This window comes from Lithobates pipiens, unplaced genomic scaffold, assembly GCF_037356315.1.
Source record: "Lithobates pipiens isolate NorthernLeopardFrog02 unplaced genomic scaffold, aLitPip1_a1.2 Scaffold_22, whole genome shotgun sequence".
NCBI classification, from domain to species: Eukaryota; Metazoa; Chordata; class Amphibia; order Anura; family Ranidae; genus Lithobates; species Lithobates pipiens.
In genome coordinates this window covers 143,459,783-143,484,078 of record NW_027507784.1, presented here as the reverse complement: position 1 = coordinate 143,484,078, position 24,296 = coordinate 143,459,783, and the positions used below count along the sequence as shown (strand labels likewise).

At 43.2% G+C, this 24,296-nt stretch overlaps 1 protein-coding gene across 1 annotated transcript in view; it reads right to left on the bottom strand.

The window, feature by feature from the left end:
* The window catches only part of LOC143924231 (voltage-gated delayed rectifier potassium channel KCNH8-like), a 712,305-nt gene that overhangs the window by 207,322 nt on the left and 480,687 nt on the right, over positions 1-24,296 (bottom strand). Inside the window, exon 4 of the mRNA XM_077448423.1 lies at positions 10,862-10,998. Within this exon, the coding sequence (XP_077304549.1) occupies positions 10,862-10,998 (137 nt within the window). The remainder of the gene's footprint in view (positions 1-10,861; positions 10,999-24,296) is intronic.

Sequence of the window (24,296 nt, the reverse complement as noted above, 5' to 3'; positions counted from 1 at the left end):
TCACACCATGCGATCCGAGTTTGCAGATCGCACTGCGATATGCGAACTGATCTGGGGGTGTCAGTAACATTTCACTGACACTCCCAGCAGTTCGCATAGGGCAGTGTGAACTGCCGCCGGGAGGCATGCGATGCGGGAACCCGCCGCGGATTCGCGGCGTTTCCGCATCGCTCCAGTGTGAACCCAGCCTAATAAGCGATCATTTTTCTGATCGCCGTATTAGTGTCACAGGTGACGCTAGTTAGGCAGGTAGGTATTTAGGTTCACCGCAGCTTTTTATAGCGCCAGGGACCCCCATATACTACCGCATAAAGCCCCCTAATTGCCCCCTAGTTAACCCTTTCACCAGTGATCACCATATAACTGTTACAGGTGACGCTGGTTGGTTAGTTATTTTTTTATAGTTTCAGGGCACCCGCCATTTATTACCTAATAAAGGTTTAACCCCCTGATCACCCGGCGGGTGTCATTTGTGACTAATAACTGTTAGGGCAGTTAGGGTTAGCCCCCTTTAGTTCTAAGGTACCCCCCTAACCCCCCCAATAAAGGTTTAACCCCGTGATCACCCCCCGTCGCCAGTGTCACTAAGGCTGGGTTCACATTGCAGCGGTTTATGAGAACGGATGTGATTCGCACCGCACTGCAGTGCAAATCACATCCGATCTCTGTGCGATTCGAGTTCAGCCATTCGCCGCACCCGCCGCACCTGCCGCAAATTCGCACGGGACCCTTTTTTTGGCCCGCAGCAGAATCGGATCGCATGGGTGTTCACACCATGCGATCCGAGTTTGCAGATCGCACTGCGATATGCGAACTGATCTGGGGGTGTCAGTAACATTTCACTGACACTCCCAGCAGTTCGCATAGGGCAGTGTGAACTGCCGCCGGGAGGCATGCGATGCGGGAACCCGCCGCGCATTCGTGGCGTTCCCGCATCGCTCCAGTGTGAACCCAGCCTAATAAGCGATCGTTTTTCTGATCGCTGTATTAGTGTCACAGGTGACGCTAGTTAGGCAGGTAGGTATTTAGGTTCGCTGCAGCTTTTTATAGCGCCAGGGACCCCCATATACTACCGCATAAAGCCCCCTAATTGCCCCCTAGTTAACCCTTTCACCAGTGATCACCATATAACTGTTACAGGTGACGCTGGTTGGTTAGTTATTTTTTTATAGTTTCAGGGCACCCGCCATTTATTACCTAGTCTCACTAGTGTACCCCTAAATTTAGGGGTGTCTACTTTCCAAAATGGGGTCATTTGGGGGGGTTTGTGCCATCTTGGCATTTTATGGCCTTCAAAACTGTAACGCCCTTAGAAAGCCTGAAGGCGGTGCTTGGTTTTCGGGGCCCCGTACGCGGCTAGGCTCCCAAAAAGTCCCACATATGTGGTATCCCCGTACTCAGGAGAAGCAGCAGAATTTATTTTGGGGTGTCATTTCACATATGCCCATGGCATGCATGAGCAATATATCATTTAGTGACAACTTTGTTAAAAAAAAAAAAAAAAAAAAAAGTTTGTAATTTTCCCGCAACTTGTGGCAAAATATAAAATATTCCATGAACTCAACATGCCTCTCAGCAAATAGCTTGGGGTGTCTACTTTCTAAAATGGGGTCATTTGTGGGGGTTTTGTGCCATCTTGGCATTTTATGGCTTTCAAAACTGTAATAGGTAGTGAGAAGTGAACTCAAAAATTTACGCCCTTAGAAAGCCTGAAGGCGGTGCTTGGTTTTCGGGGCCCCGTACGCGGCTAGGCTCCCAAAAAGTCCCACATATGTGGTATCCCCATACTCAGGAGAAGCAGCAGAATTTATTTTGGGGTGTCATTTCACATACGCCCATAGCATGTGTGAGCAATATATCATTTAGTGACAACTTTGTGTAAAAAAAAAAAAAAATTTTTTTTTTTGTCATTATTCAATCGCTTGAGGCAAAAAAATAAAATATTCAATGGGCTCAACATGCCTCTTATCAATTTCCTTAGGGGGTCTACTTTCCAAAATGGGGTCATTTGGGGGGGTTTTGTACTGCCCTGCCATTTTAGCACCTCAAGAAATGAGATAGGCAGTCGTAAACTAAAAGCTGCGTAAATTCCAGAAAACGTACCTTAGTTTGTAGATGTGACAACTTTTGCGCAAACCAATAAATATACAATTATTGACTTTTTTTTTACCAAAGACATGTGGCTGAATACATTTTGGCCTAAATGTATGACTAAAATTGAGTTTATTGGATTTTTCTAATAACAAAAAGTAGAAAATATCATTTTTTTTCAAAATTTGCGGTCTTTTTACGTTTATATCGCAAAAAATAAAAATCGCAGAGGCAATCAAATACCATCAAAAGAAAGCTCTATTTGTGGGAAGAAAAGGACGCAAATTTTGTTTGGGTACAACATTGCATGACCGCGCAATTACCAGTTAAAGCAGCGCAGTGCCAAAGTGTAAAAAGACCTCTGGTCATTTACCAGCAAAATGGTCCGGTCTGAAAGTGGTTAAAGACACTGGTCATTTCTCCTTTTTTGAACTTTTTATTTTTGGGTGTAAACTTATAACAACAACATTATTGTATTTTTTTAGATTTTATTTTTAAATGTACAGGAGGTTGTTTAGTATTTCATCAAACAAAAATAAAATTTATTTTTTTTGCTTGAAAAGAAAACTAGGAACGCAGCACTGGAGAAACTTCTTAACTTTGGTGCAGCCTTTGGCCCCCAGGGCAGACATGACTAAATGAGATATAAAAAAATTGGTGGCCTGAGGAGTAGATATCTCAGGGAAAGAAGTCCGCTCCTGAAGTCCTCGAGAGCAGGAAATTCAGATGCCCAGGATGGTGATCTTGAAGAGGCTACATCTTCTGGCACACCAGACTCATCCCAGGCCATCACTCTCTGGTCTTCCTTTGGGACTTCCCACCAGGCATCCTTCCAGGTTGTGGCTGGGCTCCTCTAGCTGGGGCAGGAGGAGGAGGGCGTTGTTGGACCTCCTGGCTGCCACTTGCCACAGCCTCCCCCCGACTGAGGTCTTCCTGTGTATGAAAAGGGGACATAGTTTTAGTTTTTTGATCATCAATCACAACATTTTGTGCTCCTGGCTTTTGCTATTTGACTGTTACCAAATAGAACAGACTATCATTCTGACACCAGCATTTTTCTTTCCCGTCCCAATCATTTTTGGTCACTACTGTCTATTGAGATGTAAACCACTTGGAGAAATCTCAACTTACTGATCAATAAGAACATCTAATCTAGTTAACATCATTAAATGTAACACAAGAAATATGTTCAACAATGCAATACCTGTCTCAAGCTGGGCCCCACCACATGGTGCTGCCTGGATGGCCCAGGTTGGTCATCAGAAGCCTCAGCTGGGGGTGAAGGATGCCTTGGAGGAAGCATGGAGAGTGGTGGCCTGAGTGGTGGCCTGGGTACCCCCTGGTCTAACAGAAAATGCAGCCTGTCAAAGTGCACCATCCTGGGGTAGTAAACAGCATCTGGATCTCCTGCTCTCGAGGACTCCAGGTGCTTCTTCCTCTCCCTGAAATATGTAAGCTTCATGGTCACAATTTTGCGATTCAGATATGCCATGTCTGCCGTGGGGACCCTGATCTGCACCAAAGCAAGCAGTTTCTCCAGTGCTGCGTTCCTCTTGGATCTGTCATAATAAAATTTGTTGTGGAACTGCCACAGGCAGGGCATCTCCTTGTATAGCTCGAGGAAGAGCCCCATAAAGTTGGGATTGGTGAATGGGTCCATTTTCTCTGCAAGACACAACACAAGACAAACCCTCAAATACTAATAATGCAATTAAAATCCCTCCTAATCGTGTCCCAACAGCGGCCTAGATACAAGCAGTCTAGTCTAGTGAAGCACAAATTAAAAAATGTTACCTTCGTTTCCACGTTCGCCGCGTCCGTGCCTCACACTCTCCTCCCAGATCGTACGGACGATACACATGTGTGGCGTTTTATATACAGTGCGCATGCGTGAAACTCCGCCCGCCCCTGACGTTCTTTCCAGACTATTCCCCGCCCCTTCGCTTCGCGCGCAGTGGGGAGAGCACATGGCGGAGAGAACGCAGGTGCGCAATAATAGTTCCACTAACGAGGAGGAGGGTGAGGAAAGCCCGGAGCCAGAAACGTCCCGATCCAGGAAGACAAGATTTAAGGCCTCAAATATGTCTTTTGGAGAGATGTTGGAGATGGTCGACATATTGAACAGGACCGACTATGATGGGAAGTATGGACCTTACCCAAACCCAAATATTAGAAAGGCCAAGATTATGAATAAAGTTGTGAAGAGTCTTCTGAAGAATTTTGGGGTACGCCGATACAAGGATCAACTGAGAAAACGCTGGTCAGACCTGAAACTGAGGGAGCACGAGCAGTAAGTAAGGATCAAGCGTGTTCTTAAAAAAAGTAAGTAGTTGTCGTGTGTTCATATCATTATTCTTGCTTGCATACATGCTCCATGTGCTTGGATTTCATATTGTGCATTTGTAAATGGCCACTTTCAAGGTCATGGTTTCGTTCGTTCGTCTGAAACATCGTTCTGCAGGTAAGTATTCCAGCTTAACAAAGTGGCACCAATAATGTTCTCACCTTGTAACTCGGCCCAAAAAAACAATTGGACAACACTTCCAAGCAATGTTTCATATTCCTATTTATGCCCTCTGTGTGCTAATTAATCTTTGTTTACATTCTCATAGGGGAGAGAAGACTCGGCAAGTATGAGGACACCAGGGACCATGAGGACACCAGGGACCACACCCCTCCCAAAGAAGGGCAACTTCCAAAAGCAGAAACAGAGGAGCAGGAGCAGGAGGAGGAGGAAGAAGGAGAGATTGTGGAGGTTGGCCAAATTGTCACCACAACAGGTGAGTGTAGGAGAACACAGCTTCCGGTAAGCTCATCAATGTATATCACCATATTTGGATAACATGGTGTGTTTTTTTTTTTTTTTTCTAGGTGATGTGGAGGAAGATTCCCGTTTTACCAGTGAAAGTGCCCAGATCTTGATCGGGGAGATAATGGTGTGCAATAGGGATTTGGAAATTGTACAACAAAACATCAATGATGTTAAAAATCAAATGAAGAACATCATTAATGTTTTGGGGAGAGTGTAAAAACGAAAAAACTAGATAGGGTTTTATTTTTGTTTTAGAAAAAAAAAGGTGGATTTAGCATAATTCCAAAGTGTGTAAACGTGCGCTATCTCCCATCATGGGGGATCAATGTACATGTTTTGTGGAAACTGTCTGAGATGAAGGGGTTGCAGCCCCAAAGCATGTACATTGATCCCCCATGATGGGAGTTAGCACATGTTGACACACTGTGTGCATCTTCCAAATTTGTATTTTTCAGGGGTCACACCCCATGTGATGAAGGCAATATCAGCCCAGTTTGTACATACTCATGTCTGATATTGTCTTCACTTTTCCAAGTTGAACTTTGTAAGTTCCTGTGTTCTGTATTTTACGCTTTGATACATGCCTGTTTACACAAAAAAACAACTCAAAAATAAATATTATTAAACTGGGTTTTGGATACCCAAAATATCTTGGTTGTGTTGTAAAAACCTTTACTAAATGCACATATGAATGTGCTTGTATTAAAAAGTTTCATTCTCAACAATGTGTGGCTTCCTTTTTCATTGGGCTTACAATGTATTTGTAGTCAAATTTGAGTTTGTGCTGAGAAGGAGTGTGATTTACTAAAGGCTGAGGTAACAGTTGGGGAGAGGGGGGTTACTAATGAGTTTGGCACAACTCCAAAAAACAATAAAAAGGTCACTTTGCATGAATTGAAGCACACACATCACATTTGTAGAGATTTTAGGGGGTGTTTAGGGAAAAGCAATACTATGGAGCTGCCAAAAGACATTGTCAAGTGACTAGACTCTAGTTTTAGGGGCCAAGAAGAGCATGGTGGGGAAGTTAGTGAGGCAAATCCGCATGAGGACAAAGGGGCAGAGTATATGAATTAGAGCATATTGCAATGATGGTAATTAGGGAATGAGGAAAGAAATGCAAGACATTAGCAATCATGAAATACATAGAATGTGATGTTTACGGTTAAAAATTAGCATAATATAGTCCTTCAGCAGGAGCTGAATGATGGCAGAACAGGTCTCTGGAATAATGATCCCCAGAGCCTGGGGGGAGATGCCTGTAGAGAACTTGAGGTCCTGAAGGTTCGTCTACGTCCTCATCGTACAGTTTGTGCTGTGCAGGGGTTCTTACTTTGACTTTGACACAAGCCTTTTGGCTTGTGTCAAAGTCAAAGTAAGAACCCCTGCACAGCACAAGCTGTACGATGAGGACGTAGACGAAACATGTTTGGAAAACGGTCGGGTGGTCAGAAAGGACACCAGAAAGCAACGCTAAACAGCAAGGCCTGAAAGGATGACCTGAATAGCAGAAGCAAGCAGACACTAAAAAATGCCTTTCAAAGCGTACTATACCAAGATAGAGTCCACAATGAGAAGCAAATACTTAATGACTGCACGCACTGATTATCAGATACGCAAAGACAAGCAGAAACTGAAGAGCAGTAGCGATCTGAATCACTAATCTGAAAAGCGCGAATCGTCTTTCACCAAACTTCTACTAAAACACGAGATCAGCAGAAGGAGCACAAAGGGTGCTGGACGTGGTGCTGAACTTCCTTTTTCTAGTCCCGCCGTACACGGCTTACGTCACCGCGTTCTTGGCAACCGCGAAATCAGACAACTTGGCCCGACCGTGTGTATGCAACAGTTTCGGGCACAATCCGTCGGACTCAATCCGACGGGCAAAATCCGACGGATTTGGTTGCCGAAATCTCCGACCGTGTGTACGTGGGCTTAAAGGTATGACAAAGGCAGAAGATATAATATACACTATATTATCAAAAGTATTGGAACACTTGCCTTTACACACAATCTTTAGTGGCACCCCAGTCTTAGTCCACAGAGTTCAATATTGAGGTGGCCCACCCTTTGCAGCTATACGGCTGCTTTCACACTGAGACGCTTTGCAGGTGCTATAGCACTAAAAATAGCACCTGCAGAGCCTCTCCTCTCACTACAGTGCGCAAGCCCAAGTGCTTTCACACTGAAGCAGTGCGCTGGCAGGATGTCAAAAAAACTCCTGCAAGCCACATCTTTGCTAAAGACATGTCTAAAGGCATGGATGAGCAAGTTAGGGGTGGATGAACTTGACTGGCCTGTACAGAGTCCTGAACACAACCCATTAGAACATCTTCTTTGGGATGAATTAGAGTGGAGACTGTGAGCCAGGCCTTCTTGTCCAACATCAGTGCCTGACTTCATAAATACGCTTCTGGAAAAATGGTCAAACAGTCCCAAAGATACACTCCTAAACCTTGTGTACAGCCTTCCCAGAAGAACTGAAGCTGTTATAACTGCAAAGGGTGGGCCAGCTCAATATTTAACCCTACGGACTGAATAAAGATGTGATGCGCTAATTACAAAACATTCAAATAGCCACAACAAGACTAAAAATGTGCAATTATAGAGCTATATAAAGTGCAACCGTGCATAAATCAATCAGAGAATATCCCTATACATATATATCAATGAGTTAAAAAAACCATGCCGGTGATTGATAAGTGCAAAAAAAAACACAAAAAAAAAAACCACATAAATGTTTAACGTAAAAACTAAGATATAAGATATATGCACGTGTCCAGCGTGTAATATATATATACAAAGAAAAATAAATAAATATTAAATCGTGATTTGTATAAAATGTCCCATACACAATCAAATCAAAACGTGCAATTCGGTAAGCACACTCAATTAAACGTGCAATGTGCTGGGTAATGAGTCCATTCGTGGTGATCCGTGCAGGTGGTGTAAATGCTATGTAATTACCTCACTGCTGTGGGTAACACAGCGAAAATAGTAATGGACACAAATTTTAAACGTGCAATTCAGTAGGCACACGAGATTAAACGTGCAACGTGCTGGGTGATAGATCCATCCGTGATGGTCCGTGCAGATAGTGTTAATACTATGCAATTACCTCACTGCTGTGAGTAACAAAGAAAAATAAATAAATATTAAATCGTGATTTGTATAAAATGTCCCATACACAATCAAATCAAAACGTGCAATTTGGTAAGCACACTTAATTAAACGTGCAATGTGCTGGGTAATGAGTCCATTCGTGGTGATCCGTGCAGGTGGTGTAAATGCTATGTAATTACCTCACTGCTGTGGGTAACACAGCGAAAATAGTAATGGACACAAATTTTAAACGTGCAATTCAGTAGGCACACGAGATTAAACGTGCAACGTGCTGGGTGATAGATCCATCCGTGATGGTCCGTGCAGATAGTGTTAATACTATGCAATTACCTCACTGCTGTGAGTAACACAGCAAAAGATAGTAATGGGCACCAAGGTGATTGCAGGGATGGCTGTATAAACGAATTTTCTTTAGGAGACTTCTTATGGCTTCCTCATGGATGGTAGGTAAACTCAGAGGAATGAATCAGAGAAAACCGCCATAGTGTAGTTGTTTTTTTAAAATATAGCAATTTATTTAAATGATTTAAAACTACTCACAAGTGAAGCAGGAAAAATAGACACATACGACAAACAGCAAATGAAACCGGATACGAGCGTCACTTCCGGGCGTCCTACGCGTTACGTCGTCAAGACTTCAGTTGAAGTCTTGACGACGTAACGCGTAGGACGCCCGGAAGTGACGCTCGTATCCGGTTTCATTTGCTGTTTGTCGTATGTGTCTATTTTTCCTGCTTCACTTGTGAGTAGTTTTAAATCATTTAAATAAATTGCTATATTTTAAAAAAACAACTACACTATGGCGGTTTTCTCTGATTCATTCCTCTGAGTTTACCTACCATCCATGAGGAAGCCATAAGAAGTCTCCTAAAGAAAATTCGTTTATACAGCCATCCCTGCAATCACCTTGGTGCCCATTACTATCTTTTGCTGTGTTACTCACAGCAGTGAGGTAATTGCATAGTATTAACACTATCTGCACGGACCATCACGGATGGATCTATCACCCAGCACGTTGCACGTTTAATCTCGTGTGCCTACTGAATTGCACGTTTAAAATTTGTGTCCATTACTATTTTCGCTGTGTTACCCACAGCAGTGAGGTAATTACATAGCATTTACACCACCTGCACGGATCACCACGAATGGACTCATTACCCAGCACATTGCACGTTTAATTGAGTGTGCTTACCGAATTGCACGTTTTGATTTGATTGTGTATGGGACATTTTATACAAATCACGATTTAATATTTATTTATTTTTCTTTGTATATATATATTACACGCTGGACACGTGCATATATCTTATATCTTAGTTTTTACGTTAAACATTTATGTGGTTTTTTTTTTTTTGTGTTTTTTTTTTTGCACTTATCAATCACCGGCATGGTTTTTTTAACTCATTGATATATATGTATAGGGATATTCTCTGATTGATTTATGCACGGTTGCACTTTATATAGCTCTATAATTGCACATTTTTAGTCTTGTTGTGGCTATTTGAATGTTTTGTAATTAGCGCATCACATCTTTATTCAATTACCTTTACCAGTGAGAGACAACTCATTTAGTGATTGCTGCTTTTTTTCATTTGCTATTCTCGCCCTCTCCTATCTTTTCCATAGAGCGCGGAAGTCTCTATATATATTCATTAACCCTACGGACTAACACTGGGATGCCATTGAAGTTCATGTGTGTGTAAAGGCAGGTGTACCAATACTTTTTACAATATAGTGTATATATAATGCTGAGTAGAATTCTAAGTAACACACTCAAACAAAAGAAACATAAAAGAATAACATAACAATCTAGATCATCCTAAAAGCCCATTGAGGTATCGATGGGTAGTTTAACTTTGGAGACTTGTAGCATAGGGGCAACTGGAGCTGTTGTGATAAGACCATCAATTGTAGATATAGTGCAGAAAAAGATCCAAGCCCAGTAAAGCGGTGGCTTTCAATATGAAACAGAGATTCAGCTTTCACACTTGTGACTTTTACAGTCACTGTCAAGCAAAAAGCACAGGAAAAAGGTCAAAATATCCAGCCAGTTTCAGAGTAAATGCAGTAAGTGGTTCATTTGCAAAGCACTTCTGGTAGATTTCCTCAGGCAGTATAGAGACAGCAGATCCTGCTTCAAGTATCAGGATAATGGAGTAGCCCTTGTTAGCAGACACGGTAGCAATAGTTGGAATGCACAAACGTTTATCTAGAATGGAAGCATCACATTTACACTTAAAGTGGAATTCCAGGATCAATATAACTAACCTTAAACCCGCTCCCACCTCCGTCTTAACTCCTATACTAACTATCCTGCAGAAAGAAGATGCATTCTTACTTATTCTCCGGCTGCTCTAGTCCAATGATCTCCCCATGGGGCATCCATTGTCATCTGTCCCTACTCTCCCCTGAAGCTGCCGCCGGAAGCTGATCATGTGACCAGACCGGAGCAAAACTACAAGTCCCATCATGCTCTAGATGTCATGCTTGTGGCTGTCAGAGTCTTGCTAGGCCTCATGGGACTTGTAGTTCTGCAACAGCTGGAGGTCCGCTAATTGCATATCCCTGGTCTAAACCCTATAGTAAAGGTGTAATATTTAGCTCCAGTTTTCTCTTGCTTTGATTGACCAGAATCCAACATTCCACAGATACAGCAAAGCCTGCATTGAGGTGCTGCTGCTGGAGACCATGCTTCAAATGAAGAACCTTTTATTTCATGTTGAATTGGTGTTAACAAAGAAACTGCCAAATTATAATTTTGCCCCGCAGGAATGGCCTCCACGAGTTAAAGCTATAAATATATGTCAAAGTGTACATTTATTACAACCAGCTTACATTGTTTAGCTTGAGTTTGCTCTTGTCCTGCTTTTGCAAATGCCCAGAGAGGTGATACAGCACGGCTCTGCTCCGTCTGCGGTTGGCATTGAACCCTGGTGGTCTGGTATCAGTGAAGATTTCCAAATCGTCATCCTCTGTGACATGAGATAAAAAAAAGAATGTGTGATATTATTATCATTTTTATTATTAGAGGTGAGAAAACTTAAACGCTGCTCTGTGGAGATTATCCAAATCCATTCCTTTAATTCAATCTACCAAGTTCACTTTTTTTATTGTTATTAATATGAAACCAAACTGGGCTCCCCAAATACTACTGCAGACATACACTCACTGGTCACTTTATTAGGTACACCTACTCAATTGCTTTGGAACAAAAATTGCTAATTAGTCAATCACGTGACAGCAACTCAATGCATTTAGACATCTGGACACGGTGAAAATGACTTGCTGAAGTTCAAAGCGAGCATCAAAATGGGTAAGAAAGGGAATTTACGTGACTTTGAATGTGGCATGGTTGTTGGTGCCAGATCGTCTGGCCTTAGTATTGCAAAAAACGACTGCTCTACTGGGATTTTCACGCACAACCATCTCTAAGGTTTACAAAGAATGGTCTGAAAAAGAGAAAAGTCCAGTGAGCGACAGTTGTGTGGATGAAACTGCCTTCTTGATGTCAGAGGGAAATGGGCAGACTGCTTTGAGATGATAGTAAGGCAACAGTAACTCAAATAACCACTTGTTACAACCAAGGTATGCTGAATGCCATCTCTGAACGGACAACACATCGAACCTTGAAGAAGATACAGCAGCAGAAGACCCCACCAGGTGCCACTCATGTCAGAAAAGAACAGAAAACTGAGGCTACAATTCGCACAGGCTCACTAAAACTAGACAATATAATATTGGAAAAACATTGCCTGCGTCTCGATTTCAGGTGCAACATTCAGATGGTAGGGTCAGAATTTGGCCTAAATAACATGAAAGCATGGATCCATCCTGCCTTGTATCAACTGTTTAGGCTGGTGGTGTAATGGTGTGGGGGATGTTTTCTTGGCACACTTTGGGCCCCTTAGTACCAATTAAGCATCATTTAAATGCCACGGCCTACCTGACTACTGTTGGTGATCATGTCCATCCCTTTATGACTACAATGTACCCATCTTCTGATGGCTCCTTCCAGGAGGATAATGTACCATGTCACAAAGCTCAAATCATCTCACCACTGGTTTCTTGAACATAACAATGAGGTCACTGTACTCCAATGGTCTCCACAGTCACCAGATCTCAATCCAATAGAGAACCTTTGGGATGTGTTGGAATGGGAGAGTTGCATCATGGATGTGCAGGCAACAAATCTGCAGAAATTGAGTGATTCTATCATGTCAATATGGATCAAAATCTCTGAGAAATGTTTCCAACACCTTGTTTAATCTATGCCATGAAGAATCAAGGTAGTTCTGAAGGCAAAAGGGGGTCCAACCGGGTACTAGCAAGGTGTACCTAATAAAGTGACTGGCGAGTGTATGGGCTAATACTTCCATGGCTGGAGGACTATAAGCATGCATCTCCCTCATATGCTTCAGCATCTTTTAAAACAGTAAGTCTGATGTTTTTTCTGAAAGCACCAGCACAGTGCTAATTCCCAGATAGCAAGGATAACTTGGCACAAATTTGTGTTGAATTGTAAGTCTGTTAACTTGCTGCACATTTTCACTGGCAAGTTGTACACTTGCAGAGCACTTGAAGCTCAAGTTCTAGTTGATACTTTTCCAATTTGTAGCAAATTTGCCTGGCAAGTCTCTAGAAAGAGCAAAATTGGAGTCTACAGCAAGAGCTCTGCAAGTCTACAGCATAAAAATTAAGCCACAGTGACCCCTGTGGTGGGATGACTATTGCACAAAATAACCAAACCAGAACTTGCAAAGAAAGTTGATCTGGAGTCATGCGATTCAGACTTGCAGTTGTGCAACAAAATTGTGAAGTTCAGGTAACAGGAGCCAGAGCTTATGAAGGGCTGAGACTTATTATTATTTAAGGTACTTATATAGCGCTGTCAATTTATGCAGTGCTTTACATATACATTGTACATTCACATCGGTCCCTACCCTCAAGGAGCTTACAATCTAAGGTCCCTAACTCACATTCATATACTAGGGCCAATTTAGACAGAAGCCAATTAACCTACCAGCATGTTTTGGAGTGTGGAGGGAAACCGGAGTTACTGGAGGAAATCCACACAGGCACATGGAGAACATGCAAACTCCAGGCAGGTAGTGTTGTGTTTGGGATTCAAACCAGTGACCCTTTTTACTGCTAGGCAAGAGTGCTATCCACTACACCACTGTGCTGCCCTCAGTCTTCTTATCCCAAACTGACAGCTAGGGGAGGGGAAACAGCAAAACACTGATCTTCCCAGTGAATGGCTGTGCAGAGGGGGCATGTCAGGACACGTCTGATCAATGGAGAAGAGAAGGCTGAGTTCTCAGCACAGCTGTGCTCTTATGCCAAGGGAGGTCAGTTTTCAATAGGAAAGCAGGGACACTGGCAGAAACACCAGGTATTTCACACAAAGGAAGCAATACAAAGAGAAGAGATTATTTTTTTCTAACAAGTACATGGTACAGCAGGCACATATCAGGACTATGAAATGTTGGGTTTACATATTCTTTAACCATTGCAGCCCCAGATGTTTAGAGACAGGAAGAGGACAGGCACCCCTGCAGTGGAGATTTGTACAGAATCCAGCTGCCTGCACACTGTAGAACATCCTTCATTACAGGTAAGTGATGTAACTAAAGCTGTAGAGATTTCTTCCTTTTTTTTTTTCTCAATCAAAGGTTTATTGAAGCATATTCAGTGTTACATTAAAGAATATAAAAATAGCCGTCCTTAATAACAAAGAAAATAATAACATTGGTAAAAGTACATTTCTTGCAAATGTCATATAGAGTCTGGACAATGACATAGTAAATGCTAGGTTGTGATGTATACAGTTAACATCAGAGTCATTAAGACTGAATATGGAATGGTATTCTTGACAAGATTGTCAGGGTTAACGTATATCGGATTGGGGAGTTTATGGGATGGGGGGGGGGGGGCGTATTGCACCAAAAGTGTTTGGTTATGGTAACTTGTTCAGACCTCATTCATTTATGACATTATAGTAAACTTGGAAATTGATAGGGGAAGGTAAATCATTGGGTAAGTAATTGGTAATCAGTAGATAGAGTAAATAACAACCAAGGTTGCCATGTTTTATTGAAGTTTAAGCTGTTTTCTCTCTTCATGGCCACAATTTCTTCCATTTTCAAGATATATTCGTATATTTCGTCCCAGTAGGCCCGAATGGATGGACATTCCCACCAGATGTGCAAGAAGGATCCGGTGTGAGTCTTACAATGCCAGCATATGTCCGAGGTTGAGCGGAACCATCTCCCGGCCCTCTGTGGCATTATGTACCATTGCGTAAGGATTTTGTAGGATATTTCCTGATATCTAGAGCTCAAAGAGCATTTGTGTGTCATAATACACGCCTTTTCCCATTGCTTCTCAGAGATCTTAATTTTGAGATCTTGTTCCCATTTCCTCTTATGTTTATAGTTATCAGCATGTGCTATCTGATTCAGCCAAGCATATGCAAGAGATGTGGTATTCGATACCTGTGATCCTTTGAGGCATAGGGACTCTAAGTGTGTCAATGGAAGGCGGTATTGAGATTTGTGTTTGCCGCTGATCAGGAAGTCCTTCAGTTGTGTATAGAACCAAAAGCCGGGGAAATGATTCACCCACCTCGGAGCGGAGTGCTGCAAATGACTTAATGTTTGGACCATTCATGCAATGTGAGGTGAGAAGGTTCCGTGGTATATTATGCTGCAGACCTGGTGTAAAATCAGGGTTGTTAGCGATGGGTGTCAATGGTCCCGGTATGGAGGCAATTTTATATGGACCTACTATTTTGTGTCAAATATAGATTGTATTTGCAATTAGTGGGTGGTTTATGTGTTTGTTTGTCTTGTAGTGAAGTGTCCATGGATAGAAGAGGAGTTGGTATGGGCATAGGTTGTTTTCCAATTGAACCCAGTCTTTATTTGGGCCATGGCAATGCCAGTCTATCAATCTGGTGATATGCAAAGCCTGATGATATTTTTTGAAGTCTGGTAGTCCTATACCCCCTCTGTTTTTGGGTAATGTTAGGAGACGGAAATTAATTCTTGTTTTTTTGTCTGCCCAGAGAAAGTTTCTTTGTACCGTGAGGAGTCTTGTGAAGAAGGTTCCTGGGATTCTAATGGGTAGGGCGTTAAACATGTAGAGGAGTCTGGGGAGTATTGTCATCTTTAGGATTGAAAGTCTACCAAACCATGAGAACATCTTTGGGGTCCATCTACGTAGGTCTTTCGTTATGGCGACTAGTAAAGGCTTATAATTAGTGTTATATAATGAGTCAAGGTTATTTGTTAAATATATCCCTAGATATTTAAGTGTATTTTGTTCCCACTTATAAGGGTAGTTACCTTTTAACATCGTTAATTGTTCTTGGGGCAGGGTGAGATTAAGTGCTTCAGATTTCGATTGGTTTACTTTAAAGTTAGAGATGTATCCAAAAGTTTCAAAGATTTTATGAAGATTAGGTATGGAGATATGGGGGTTATATACGAAGAATAGCAGGTCGTCTGCGTATGCGGCTATTTTGTATTCCCTGTTGTTTACTGTGAATCCTTTTATGTCATTATTTAAGTTAATTGTCCTTATTAGGGGTTCCAATGCTATAATAAAGAGTAGGGGAGAAAGGGGACAGCCTTGGTGGGTGCCGTTGTGGATCCTTAGGGGTTCGGAGAGAGTATTATTCACTTTAATTTTTGCTTGGGGATTGTGGTAGAGGGCAGAGATCCAGGATAGCATGTTTTTGTTTAAACCAATGTGGTTACAAGTGGAAAATATGTAGTCCCAAGAGACTCTGTCAAAAGCCTGTCCGTGGAGAGTAGTATTCCTTGGGCTTTAGAGTTTTAGACAAAGTGAATTAAGTTTAGGGCTTTCGTAATATTATCGCGGGCTTCTCTACCAGGCATAAACCCAACCTGTTCAGGGCCAATAATCTTTGTTAGAAGGGGTTTTAATCTATTAGCCAGTATTTTGGCAAGGAGTTTGAGGTCAGTATTTAGGAGTGAGATAGACCTAAAGTTTGCGCAATCTGTATGATCCTTGTCGGGTTTGGGGATTACAGCTATGTGTGCCATGAGGAAGGAGTTAGAATTGGTTTTGTTCTTTGCGAGATAGTTAAAGGTAGATTGGAGGGGTTTTGCAAGTAGGTTAGTATAGGTTTTGTAGTATTGTGAGGTAAAGCGATCGGGGCCCGGGCTCTTCCCCGTTTTTAAATCTGATATTGCTTCGGTAATCTCAATAATGGATATGGGTTCTTCTAGTTTATTTGAGTCCTTTGCTGATAGGGAGGGGATTTTGCTGTCCTCCAAGAAGGATTGTATTATGTCCCTTTTAGATTTCGTTAGGTGGGGTGGTTTATGTTGAGATGGGAGGTTGTACAATTTGGAGTAAAATTTATGTTGCGATTTCTTGGGATTTATGTTTTGGCGTTCCTTCCTTGTTTTTGATGGCATTAATGTGACCTGATATAGTTGTGTCTTTCAAAGCTTTGGCTAATTGTTTCCCACTTTTGTCTCCATGTTCATAAAATATGTTTTTTTTAAAGAAAAGGGATCTTTTGATTTTTAAATCTAGAATATGTCTCAGGGATAACCTGCTTTGTGTCAATTTTTCCTCCAGTATGATTGATTGAGATTGTTTGTGTTGTAGTTCCAGATTGGCAATTTGCTGGGATAGTGCTTCAATTTCTCTGTCCCTTTCTCTCTTTTTCCTGGCACCCCACTTTATAAGTTTGCTTCTTATAACTACTTTGTGTGCCTTCCAGTTGTTTAGTGGGTTTGTATCGGCGTCGGGGTTGTAGCTGAAGTAGGTATTTATAGCACTGTGTATATCATCTTTTATTTCTTGGTTTGTGAGAAGCGCTGCATTGAGTCTCCAATTGAAGGAGGTGAGGTGGGGTGTATCTAGTTTCAATGAGATGGCAGTGGGAGCGTGGTCAGAGAGGGCTACAATGTCGATCTCGGCCGAGGTTAGTTTGTTCAGGTCTCTTTGTGAGATAAAGATAAGGTCAATTCTTGAGTATCTTTTATGTGGAGAAGAGTAAAACGTGAAGTCTTTTCTGTGGGATGTGTGGATCTTCATGTATCGATCAGTGTTAGAGATTGTAGTAGGGATTTGATTAGTTTGAGGATCTTATAAGTGATGAATGTGTGTCCTGTGGAAGTATCTTTAAGTGGGGAGAGAGGGATGTTAAAATATCCTCCTAGGATGGTGCAGCCTTCTGCAAACCATTTAAGCTCTTCTATTATTTTGTTGCAGAATTTGATGTGGGCGGTGTTCGGGAAGTACACATTTGCAAATGTGATGGGTGTCCCTTCCCAAGAGCCTTTGAGGAATATGTATCGACCCTCTGGGTCAGTAAGCTGCTGTTTAAGTTCAAAGGGAGTATCTTTATTGATTAATATGGACACACCTTTGGTTTTGGCAAGGGGATTGGTAGCATGGTAGGCTGTCGTGTAGACATTATCAGTGAGTCTGGGGATGTTTTTGTCTTTAAAATGGGTTTCTTGAAGAAATACGACATAGGGGCGGACTTTCTTGAGTTCTCTCAGAAGCTTGGTTCGTTTCTTTGGTATGTTCAGGCCATTTACATTATGGGAAATAATTGTTGGTGCTTTCCCCAAAAAGGCGTACGCCATGGTTGAAACTGGGGGCTGGGGTTTGTTGAGGTCAGGGACTTGAAGATCTAGATCAGATATAGGTCTTTGTAACCAGTTACAGTAAGGTATGCTGCGGGGACGGGGGGGGGGGCACTTATAACCGAGGAAGAGGTTATAGTCAGTGGGAGGTGCAGGGGGAAGTTATGAGGGAGGGTCGGTAGGGGGGACTTGGAAGGGGAGTGATAAAAGGGGTTAGGTACTCAGCAGGATGGTAAGTAGGGTAGTTGTCTGTTGTCCGTGTATAAGTAATGAATGACATTAGGATATAGAGTGTGGAAGGTTGAGGTATTATTTCCCCTCTTTTTTCCTGTTTTTGCCTTCCTTTTGGGGAGGTAGTGGGAGACACGTAGGTGGCTCTGTGATAATAAAGATATACAATGTCGTCATATGTTTTGTAACAGTAGGAAATACTTTTGTGGGAGGTGTTCGTCAGGTCCAGAGGAGCCCAAGTGTACAGTTATGTAGTATCAATTGTGACTAGTATGTCTGAGACCGTTTATGCTGTTATGTCATATCTTGGGCATATATGATTGTCACTGTATTGGAGGGAGGTATGTCTCAAAGGATATTACTAAGCAGTTCACAAGATTCATAAACATTTCCACCGTTCTATAACCACTTGAGGACCGCCGTATTGCCATTGTACGTCAGCACAATGGCACAGGCAGGCACAATCACGTACATCTACGTGATTGCCTTCCAGCGGGTGGGGGGTCCGATCGGACCCCCTCCCGCTGTTTACGGCGGTCCGATTCGGTCCAGGAGCGCTCCGTGATGAGGGGATGGCCGTTGGTTTTCGGCCACCCCCTCTGGATCGCTCCTGGCCAATGAGAAGCTTCCTCCCCTGTGTATTGTTTACACAGGAAGGAGGAAGTGATGTCATTCTCCTCGGGGCGGTCTTTTTGACCGGACTACGAGGAGAAGAGTAAAAGTAAGTGTGCACCAACACTACACTGACATGTAGGTACACACAGGCACACAAACCCCCCCCCGATCCCCCCCCCGATCGCCCCCCGATCCCCCCCCCGCCCCCCCCCCCCCCCCAGTCACAGTGTCACTGATTGCATTGATCATTTCTTTACTGATCAATGCATTCAGTGTCAGTTGTGACAGTAAAAACTGTCAGGACAGTTAGTGTTAGGTCCAGGGTAGCCCCCTATCACCCCCCAATAAAGATTTAACCCCCTGATTGCCCCTAGAGTTAACCCTTTCACCCCCTTTTGCCAGTGTCACTAAGCGATCATTTTTCTGATCGCTGCATGTGTCGCTAGGTAGCTAGTTATTTTTTTAGGTTCACCGCCAGGTTTTTATATCGCTAGGTACCCCGATATACTACCCAATAATGTTTTTAACCCAATGATTGCCGCTAGTTAACCCTTTCACCCCCTTTTGCCAGTGTCACTAAGCGATCGTTTTTCTGATCGCTGCATTAGTGTCGCTACAGTCGCTAGGTAGCTAGTTATTTTTTTAGGTTCACCGCCAGGTTTTTATAGCGCTAGGTACCCCGATATACTACCCAATAATGTTTTTAACCCCCTGATTGCCGCTAGTTAACCCTTTCACCCCCTTTTGCCAGTGTCACTAAGCGATCATTTTTCTGATCGCTGCATGTGTCGCTAGGTAGCTAGTTATTTTTTTAGGTTCACCGCCAGGTTTTTATATCGCTAGGTACCCCGATATACTACCCAATAATGGTTTTAACCCCCTGATTGCCGCTAGTTAACCCTTTCACCCCCTTTTGCCAGTGTCACTAAGCGATCGTTTTTCTGATCGCTGCATTAGTGTCGCTACAGTCGCTAGGTAGCTAGTTATTTTTTTAGGTTCACCGCCAGGTTTTTATAGCGCTAGGTACCCCGATATACTACCCAATAATGGTTTTAACCCCCTGATTTCCGCTAGTTAACCCTTTCACCCCCTTTTGCCAGTGTCACTAAGCGATAATTTTTCTGAATGCTGCATCAGTGTCGCTAGTGTCGCTAGGTAGCTAGTTATTTTTTTAGGTTCACCGCCAGGTTTTTATAGCGCTAGGTACCCCGATATACTACCCAATAATGGTTTTAACCCCCTGATTGCTGCTAGTTAACCCTTTCACCCCCTTTCACCAGCGATCACAGTATAAGTGTCACTGGTGACGCTGGTTAGCCAGTTAGTTATTTAGGTTCCCCGTCAGGTTTTTATATAGCGCCAGGGACCCCCATATACTACCTAATAAAAATTTGAACCCCCTGATTGCCCCTAGTTAACCCTTTCACCACTGATCACCGTATAAGTGTTACGGGTGACTCTGGTTAGTTTGTTTTTTATAGCATTTTATATTCAAATCCGGAAGGCAGTGCTTGGTTTTCGGGGTCCCGTACGTGGCTAGGCTCCCAAAAAGTCCCCCACATGTGGTATCCCCGTACTCGGGAGAAGCAGCAGAATTTATTTTGGGGTGTAATTTGACTTCTGCCCATAGCATGTGTGAGCAATATATCATTTAGTGACAACTTTGTGCAAAAAAAAAAAAGTTTGTAATATTCCCGCAACTTTTGGCAAAATATAAAATATTCCATGGACTCAACATGCCTCTCAGTAAATAGCTTGGGGTGTCTACTTTCCAAAATGGGGTCATTTGGGGGGGTTTTGTGCTATTTTGGCATTTTATGGCCTTCGAAACTGTGATAGGTAGTGAGGAGTTAAATCAAAAATTTGCACCCTTAGAAATCCTGAAGGTGGTGATTGGTTTTCGGGGTGCCGTGCGCGACTAGACTCCCAAAAAGTCCCACACATGTGGTATCCCCGTACTCGGGAGAAGCAGCAGAATGTATTTTGGGGTGTCATTTCACATATGCCCATAGCATGTGTGAGCAATATATCATTTAGTGACAACTTGGTGCAAAAAAAAAAAAGTTTGTAATATTCCCGCAACTTGTGGCAAAATATAAAATATTCCATGGATTCAACATGCCTCTCAGTAAATAGCTTGGGGTGTCTACTTTCCAAAATGGGGTCATTTTGGGGGGTTTTGTGCTATTTTGGCATTTTATGGCCTTCGAAACTGTGATAGGTAGTGAGGAGTTAAATCAAAAATTTGCACCCTTAGAAATCCTGAAGGTGGTGATTGGTTTTCGGGGTGCCGTGCGCGACTAGACTCCCAAAAAGTCCCACACACGTGGTATCGCCATACTCGGGAGAAGTAGCGGAATATATTTTGGGGTGCAATTCCACATATAACCATGGCATGTGTGAGCAATATATCATTTAGTGACAACTTTTTGTCATTATTCAATCCCTTAGGACAAAAAAAATAAATATTCAATGGGCTCAACATACCCATCAGCAATTTCCTTGGGGTGTCTACTTTCCAAAATGGGGTCATTTGGGGGGGATTTGTACTGCCCTGCCATTTTAGCACCTCAAGAAATGAGATCGGCAGTCATAAATTAAAAGCTGTGTAAATTCCAGAAAATGTACTCTAGTTTGTAGACGCTATAACTTTTGCGCAAACCAAAAAATATACGCTTATTGACATTTTTTTTACTAAAGACATGTGGCTGAATAAATTTTGCCCTCAATGTATGACTAAAATTTAGTTTATTCGATTTTTCTTATAACAAAAAGAAGAAAATATCTTTTTTTTTCAAAATTTTCGCTCTTTTTCCATTTATATCGCAAAAAAAAAAAATCGCAGAGGCAATCAAATACCATCAAAAGAAAGCTCTATTTGTGGGAAGAAAAGGACGCAAATTTCGTTTGGGTGCAATATTGCATGACCGCGCAATTACCAGTTAAAGCAGCGCAGTGCGAAATTGCAAAAAGACCTCTGGTCCTTAAGGTGTTTATTGGTCCGGAGCTGAAGTGGATAACTTGTCATTTAAAAAAACGTTAAACTTAAACATTGAACTTTACATTAGTTGTCAAAGTGGCCGACTTTGACCTTTAACCCATAACCTGAGAATGTTGAGTGGCAAAAAAAAAAAGGGGGGGGGAGAAAGAAGGGTGGAAATGTCTCAGTACCCTGAGGCCTGGGTGTTTGCACAGTCCAACAGATAGGCGCCCTCAGTGTTTGAGTTGAGAACTAGTACAGCAAAAAAAAGGAGGGGTAGTCTACCTGTTTCTGGCTTCTTATTTCCATTTGGGTGCAGAGAAAAAATGTGTCTCCTTATATGTTGAGTATAGCATAGTGGTCAGGCCAGGTTACTTACAATTTGAGGGCTCCAAACGAAAGTCTTACCAGAGTCTGTGCAAGCTGATAACAATCCCGGGGAGCAACGTTCATAACCTACCGTAAGCTATCGTGAGGCCATTGCTTTGGGGGTGAAACCCCCCCCCCTTTAGTGCAAAACAGAGTGATCATGTCGAGTGTTGCCTTAAACCGGCCTCACTGTCATTTCAACCTGTGGGTTGATCCAATCTTGAGGTAGGTCAAAGATCACAAGTGGGTTTAACTGCTCAATGTAGATATTTGGTAAATAAGGTTGTCACTGGTTATATCGCAAAGTAATTCAATATCCTAAGGATTCCCTCGCTCTCGGAGCCTTAGTGGTTTTAGAGGAGGTTGGAGAAACAAAGCTGCTTCGTTCTGTATGTCTGGCATGTTTTCCGCGCTGGTAAGGAGATTGCCCGTGGGATGGTTCTGGAGAAAACTGGGGGTTGTTGATTTCAGGTGGAGTACGGAATTCAGCGTACCAGTCCGGTAGGTCTATCAGTGCCACCTGTAGATCCTCACAGAATTTTAGTAGGTCAGCAGGAACTCTCAGCAGGTGTTGTTTCCCCAAGTAGTTAGCGTGTAGTGCAAAGGGGAATTTCCATCTGTAGTTGATGCCTTTTTGTCTTAGCACTTCCAGTAGGGGTTTTAAAGCTCTTCTATTTTTGAGTGTGATAGGTGAGAGGTCTTGAAAAAGTTGTATTGAAGCGTCTGCATACAGGATTTGCTCTTTAGATCTCGCTTTTTAAAGAATGTCTTCCTTCAGGCCATAATTGGGCAGGCAGCAAATGATATCTCTTGGGGGATTCCCGTCTTGCGCTCTAGGTTTGAGAGCCCTATGTGCTCTATCAAAGTCAATAGGGGACTGTTCAGGCCTCTCAATGAGGCTGTTGAAAATGGCAGTAAGAGCTAGTCTGATCTGGTCAGGGGGAAGCGCTTCAGGCACACCCCTGACTCTGATGTTGTTTCGCCTGCCGCGGTTGTCTAGGTCTTCGATTTGTCTGTTCATATCGATCAGATGTTGGGAATGCGAATTCGTGATGGCGTCCAATCTGGTCAGGGCTTTGTCCCTTCTCTTCCCTGCATGTTCCGATATTGCCTTTTGTTCTGTTATTTTCAGCAATTCAGCTTTCATGTCTGTGATTGCGGCAGAAAGAAAGTTTTTAATGTCAGCTGCGATATCTGTCATAGCGGCATACGTTAGCGGTTGGTCGAGTTTGTTACCGGCGACCGAATCCCCAGATGCTGGTAGTGAGACTTCGTCATCATCTAAGTCATCCTCAATATTGTTCCTCTGTGGTGGGGCCATCTTATGGGTTTTGTTGCTGCCACTGTATCTAAATTTGTTTAGGTTCCCAGGCGAGGGTTTTCTTTTAGGAGTCCCTAGGGAGCGTAGGGTATGATTGTGTGTGCTACTCCTCAGGTGTGTGGACATATTCTCCTTTGTCGGTCTGTTTTCAGTTCTCAGGCTCCTCGGAACACCGGGGCGTTGTTACATCATAGCCATGTACACTGCGTGTCAAGCCACGGCCTCCAAAATTTTTAGAGTGCCGTGCAATTAGCCACCTTGGTAGTGGTTGAGGGCTGCAGCAATAGATAGAGGGTGTATACTATCCTCAGAGCAGAATGGGGGTGGGCGGAATGCCCTGGGTCCCGTGAGGGGACCGCCGTCTGTGAGGTACCTTGGGGCTGGGTAAGGTGGTCTGCCCAGATGACTCTGCACCTTCCTTGCAGTGTAGTGGTAGTCAGTTGTTTCAAGGATGGTTTGAGTCAAAATTATGCTGCTGAGAAAATAATTAGGTGCTGCTAGGGTTGGGTGTAGGAGGAGTACCAAAATGGCCGCCGGCTATGGGGAGGTAGGCCGAATCCTCTGACTTTCCGGGGGTTATAGCCACTCAGGGGTTCCCTGCCCTTGCTCAGATATGGTAATCCTGACAGGGGACAGAAGTGGGCTCCACTGCTATCTGCCTAGGAGATTCCCATCACGGGGGGAGGTGAGTTAGCTCTCCTACTCACTGCGTCCTGAGGAGAAGGCCTGGTCCATAGGCCTGCAAAGCAGCTCTGGTCCGCGGGTCTTCAGCACCTGCCGGCGGTGTCTGTCGGAGGTCCGTCTCTGCCTTTTAGTGTAGGATGGGCGGTAGAAAGTGGTCCCTAGATCGGAGATCTGGATAGGCCACGGGTGTTGTGCGCACCCGACCGGAATGTAGGCCGCAAGATGGCGCCGATCTCTTTGTGCGGCTGGCCCCTCCGGAGATTGCCGGCGAGGGAGAGCTCTAAGCGGCGGATAATGTTCGGGATGACAGAGCGGGTGTCCCTGAAGCTTCCCCCGGTCGTGGGTGTTGTCGCCTGCGGTAGTTAGAGCAGGGATGGCGGTGGATTAAATAATTCTGTGCGGAGCTCTGTTTCCACATGTCCTCCCTGCTACGCTGTC